Genomic DNA, 5,437 nt, shown 5'->3' with positions numbered 1-5,437 from the left:
TTTTAAAAGGTCACTTCTAAGACTGGGGGAGGGTTTCTAATCAGTGCTTGATTTAAAACATATGTGCCTAATTCTGTTCTCATGCACACCAGTGTGCCTTTTAAAAGTGCCTGGCACTGTGGCACATGTATGTGTACAAATGCCTATTGTGTCCAGGGCAAATTACGTCTCTAAACAATAAGATCCAGTGCACCTTGGAAATGAGAGGCTGTCGGCAAGATACACAGACCAGCCAGGAAGACACAAGCTGATGGTACTCCACATCCACGAGGTTGAGGTAGATAAATTTGCTGCCAGCTTTCTGAGGTCTCACACCAATGTGCAGATCTTGCACTCCATGTGGAGGGAGAATAAATATGCCTTCTGGGTCCACCTACAGGAAACAAGCAAAATGCTCACGAGCAAATCTGCCCACAGCTCAGCACAATGACCAAGTCACAGGGCCCCAATACCAAAGGGGTAGACAGTGCCTCCCTGCCACTCAGGGGAGGAACCATCAAAAGACTTGATCAGAATCCTCCAAATTATATTCTATCTTTCTGCTCCTGGAAATTAGTTCTCAACATAAAGCATTCTAGCTCTAGTGTTTTACATTACAAATGCATGAAGGGACCATTCAGATGAAAAGGAGAGATGGGCATCAGTGGTGTTTTGGTCAGAGTTATCTTCACCATGTGTATAATACACAATTAAGCAGTAACAGCGTGACAGATGATGGAAGGAGATATTCACCTGAACTTATATATGCTCCATGAGAGAACTTTTTCAAGGCACTAAACTGGTGTCCTTTGATCAAGTCAGAGAGAAAGTTAGTCTCCTGCACCCCCATAGACTCATTTGGAATGTAAATCAGAAGCTGATAAAACAGAGATCATGTGTATTTCTGGCATGGAAACAAAAGCCAACTGCATTAATGAATTAGAGGCAAACTTTATTTTAAAACTGTGCTGCTCTGGCTAACAGAATGAGTTCCAGTAACAAAAATGCTGTAATCAACATCTGAACTGCATGTCTGAGGTAAAAAAGTTCACCCTTGTTATTGCCCTATGGCTACTTGATTATAGGATCAAAAAAGGATCTATTCAAAGAGTGCTGTCAGCTTAAATTATGTTTGGTGCATTCAATGCTATGAGACTAGCAGATGGTCCCTGAATATATTGTGGTTTTAGTAAGATATATTTTACTGCCACAGCCACCCTTTTTACTTTATAAATTATACAAGTGCATGCATGCAACCATTAAGCAAGAAGAGCTGTGCTGTTTTGTGGATTTTTAACTAGCATTTGTAAGAAGGCACCAGGTGCTAAAAAAAATAAAAACTCTTCTCTATGAGTGCTATCGATACTATATCTATTAGCAGAGAAGAGACTGATTATCTGGAAGGAAAGGGCAAGTTATTTGTGTAGCTGAAGCTTCCTACTTAAGGTGGAAAGGATACTGTCAAAGTAATAGACACTTTCATTTTAGATGCCAAACAGATTTCTTATCCTGAAAAGAAACCCATGCAGCACTATGCAACAAGCAATACGGGGTGGGGGGGGGTTATTCTACTGGGAAAGTTGTGTGTGAGCCTTATCTGGCAGGGTCTAAAGCTTTCCTCAGCTGCCAACAAGCATTTCCTCACATTAGCATGCTTTCACATTCAGAAATGAAGATGCTTATCAGCCTGCTCCTTGGGCTTATCTGTACATCTTTAATGAAAAGCATTCACCAAGGCAATATAACACATCAAAAAGAAACCCTGCATTAACACAGGCACTGCATGCAAGTGCAAGGCCTGCACTTCCAAAGGTGTTCTCTAATTCTGAGGGACTCTATTGTTTGTTGGCCAATTTTGGGATCTCAGGTCTGGATTTTTGGAGCTACTGAGTACCCACAATCCAGCTGGCTGCAGTAAGAGCTAAGGATATACCTCACTTCTGAAAATTCAGCTACATGTCTCCAGACAACCAGCTAAAAATGGAGGCAAATTTAGTAGCCACTCTTTCAACATTTGGGCTGGAACTAATTCATACTGGTGGAGCAAACTGCTAGGAGTGTAAAGGCCACTTAAAAGCGGCCAGTTCTACATGGCAGGATGATGTACAGTAACCTCTAAGTAAAGCTTGGAACTCACTGTCTAATTATGAGCACCAGCTCACCCAACTGCCTGCCAGACCCAGTGAAACAAGAACTCAAAGGGCATGTCTCCACATGCAGGGACACGAGCTTGTAGAGACACAAATTCATGCCACTGCTTTGTGCTCCATCGCACACCTCTGCATGTGTACTTCGGCATGCAGCAAATTGTCCTGGGTAGGGGTACGGCAGGCTGAGGTCAGCAACTATGGTGACCCCAGTGGTATTAGCTGGTGTTCTGATGCAGCAGGGGCACAGATGCAGGGGCACAGAACCTGGCCAGCAGCCAAAGCATTAGTCTGAACAACCAGCCCTCCGCATATTCTGGCGCACGCTACGGACATGTGCACTGTGCCACTTTTTTGCGGTGGTGTTTTTTGTTACCAGGATATCCTGCTTTAATGTTCTGGACATGCAGTTTGTGGTGCCACAAAGAGGCTTGCGGCCCCACAAACTGTACATGCCTGCACATCTGGATGCATCCAAGGTGTTCTGCTCCTATCCATAAATCAGTTCTGGGAAGGACATTAGCTCTGGGCTCAGCCAATGGGATTTCTCTCCCAGTTTGTAGCCAGCAGGACAGAATTTAAACATTGATTTTTTTTTTTTAATTGATGGGCTAGTAATGGAGTTTGTGTTTCTTTTATTATTCACATTTATAATTATGACTAAATGAATTCTAAAGAAATTATTAGTCATAAAATAGTCTCATTAATTCAGATAATTTGCCCTCTGGGGTTTTGTACCAATGATCCTACACATGACGGCTTTAATCAAAAGATAATTATAACGAAGACTTTATGGTAGTAAATTGTTCATAATTCCTAATGGGATTTGCTTCATACTGGATGGGTTATTTTCATTGGTGTTGTCAATGAAAATCTCTTAGTTATTCTAACTAGAGAAAAGTCCACATATTTTCAGTTTACCACTCCCTGTAGTTTCCTCCGAATCACTGGTTTCTCTTTGCAGTTGGGAAGGTAAAGAGGCAGTAATATAAAAGGTTGCTCTGAGCATAGTGGCTTTTACCTTCAGCTCCTGCACATGAGAGGTATAAGCTTTCACTTTCCTGATCGCCTGTGTGCCCCTGAGTACCAAAGACAGGCGAGTCAACTGTCCGGTCACACAGCTGACGTCCACCCGCTGTAGTGAGTGGAGATAAAACTGCCAGATCTGGAGGGGAGTAGCCAGCCACGCGTCCCTGAAGCAGAGAAAAGAGATTCCTGGGATGATCTGTCTGAAAGGTGGGGGGGGTGTTACAGGGAAGACCATTCCAAGATGCATGAATGACACAAACAAGTGCACACATAGAGTGGGAGGTTGTCCTTTTGGCATCCTCTACACACAGCACACATGCATGCAGGCCTTTGCAGAAACCGTGTGATGGCAAATAAAACATATCTTAAGAGACATGAGAATTGGCCAGGTTCTGGGTAAACTTTCCAAAATCCCCCAGGTTCCAGGATGAATCAAGCTGACAAGTTGCCCAATGGCTAAAAGGGATGCACACACATCAAAACACTCACCCGTTTTCAGAGCAGGACACAGTGAGTTAGGGAAATTATTTTAATGGGAGAAAATCTTCTTCCTACCTGAAGGCTCCTCACTAGTACACAGGGCAACAAAATTGGGCTATGAGCCCTGCTATGGGGAAACAAGCACACACAACTGCTATTGAGGTAAGCAAGCTTTCTTCAGCTTACCCTTTTATTTCTGCCCATCAAGGAAACATCTCCTACAGTAACAAATAATTTCTCAGAGAACATGTGCGAGATTTAGATTTGGCTGTTGTAGGCACAGGGGCTCTACTGGATCCTGCCTAAGAAGGCTTTCAAGTCTTCTTGAAGTCTCCCACCCCAATCCCAGACCTCTACCAAGTGAATTCAAAAGTCTTCTCCTAGAGAACTCTCAAGAATGGGAATTGGGGCACTAAGCATGCTCTGTGTGTGTTCCCTTCTTTGCTCTCACGTCATCACTGGATAATTATTTCCCTTTTGCTTTTTGGATTCTCCTACTTACGTGTAAATAGCAACAAAGAATTTTTTGATCTGTGGACTTGGTCCTCCAGCTACTTTTAAAAACACATCCTGTGGCTCCCCGGGACCCTGTATGCAGAAATCAGAGTGCATCATTTGAATAGTTAACCTAAAGATCAAACCAGCTAATGAGGACTCCAGGGGTTCCTTTTCTCTCTTCAGACCCCCACCCCATTTCCACAAACAAGAGCTTCAGAACCCAGCTAAACTGTTTTATTAAGTATTATACAGCTTGGGTGAGCTCTTCCAGTATTTTTAATTACAAAAGATGATACAAATGGCTCTTGCATTCCGGGTCTGTTTCAGTAATTAAATTTTGGAGAGTTTTCCCCAAGTTTTCTAACAAGCCATAATCCAATTACTATGCTAACACATTTCTGCAACGGCAATTAACAAGAACCTTCATTACCATTCACATTTATATGCGTGAGTTTATTTTTCATTTAAATCCCAACCAGCTGAAAAGAAGCCCAGGGAACTTGAAAATCAAAGGCAAGGAACTATGGAGAGGGACCCATCATGCACTGCACATCAGGGAAAAATACTAAGGGGTTTATAAACAGCTTTTCAGGCCTGATCCAAAGTTTATTGAAGTTAATGAAAATAATCCAACTGACTTTTGAGGTGCTTCAGATCAGACTGGTACAGATATGAAGGCCTGGGAGAGATCAGGCACCACTTCAGTGGTAGAGTATTAGCATCACCTGAAAGCAAATGGGTCCAAGGCCAAGTGCTCTATTTATCTACTTCTCTTTCTAGGTATTGCTTGACCTTCATGTTTGGAGAACTGGAGCTCTTGGGCACTTGGATGCTGGCTTGAAATCTAGTGGAGACAGCAGCAAAGTAACCTAGCTTTGGACACTAGTTTGGTAGTCCACTGACTAGGGATAACTTTGTATTTCTGTACATTCCCTGTTGGTTCTATAGCCTCCGAGTTAGAAAAAAGGATGTACCTGCAGCACTTAAAGAGAGATTGGGCATTTTCTTAACAATGGTGGTTTCTACCAGTGTTATAAACTAAATGCCATTTCTTCCTATCAACAACGCAGTGCAGCATGGTGTATGAGGCTGTAAGATGCAACATTAAGCCTGCGTTGCTAAAATGAGAAAGGCAGACTAGAGTAAGGCTTCCCCCTGCACAATTACAAGAGATTATAGCAGTTGTAACCTAATACCACTATGCTGTAACATTAAAGATCAATAAATCCCAGGCAGTGTTAGTAGTACATGGTGTTTCTGCCTCAGACAAAACAACACTCAATCAGTAGAAGGAGCTAGTGAAA

The 5,437-nt window shown here is 42.6% G+C and overlaps 1 protein-coding gene across 7 annotated transcripts in view; it reads right to left on the bottom strand.

Moving 5' to 3' along the window:
• NPHP4 (nephrocystin 4) overlaps nucleotides 1-5,437 on the bottom strand; it is a 148,664-nt gene that overhangs the window by 10,223 nt on the left and 133,004 nt on the right. For all 7 annotated transcript variants that reach the window (XM_019511611.1, XM_019511610.1, XM_019511614.1 and 4 more), the window contains 3 exons: nucleotides 4,138-4,223; nucleotides 3,148-3,319; nucleotides 194-373 (listed from right to left, as the gene is read on the bottom strand). In XM_019511611.1, the coding sequence (XP_019367156.1) occupies nucleotides 194-373; nucleotides 3,148-3,319; nucleotides 4,138-4,223 (438 nt within the window). The remainder of the gene's footprint in view (nucleotides 1-193; nucleotides 374-3,147; nucleotides 3,320-4,137; nucleotides 4,224-5,437) is intronic.

The sequence above is a fragment of the Gavialis gangeticus genome, unplaced genomic scaffold (genome assembly GCF_001723915.1).
Source record: "Gavialis gangeticus isolate Ggan-Ray unplaced genomic scaffold, GavGan_comp1, whole genome shotgun sequence".
Taxonomy (NCBI): domain Eukaryota; kingdom Metazoa; phylum Chordata; order Crocodylia; family Gavialidae; genus Gavialis; species Gavialis gangeticus.
Note: the sequence above shows the minus strand (reverse complement) of the source record. Positions and strands in the feature narration are given on the sequence as shown.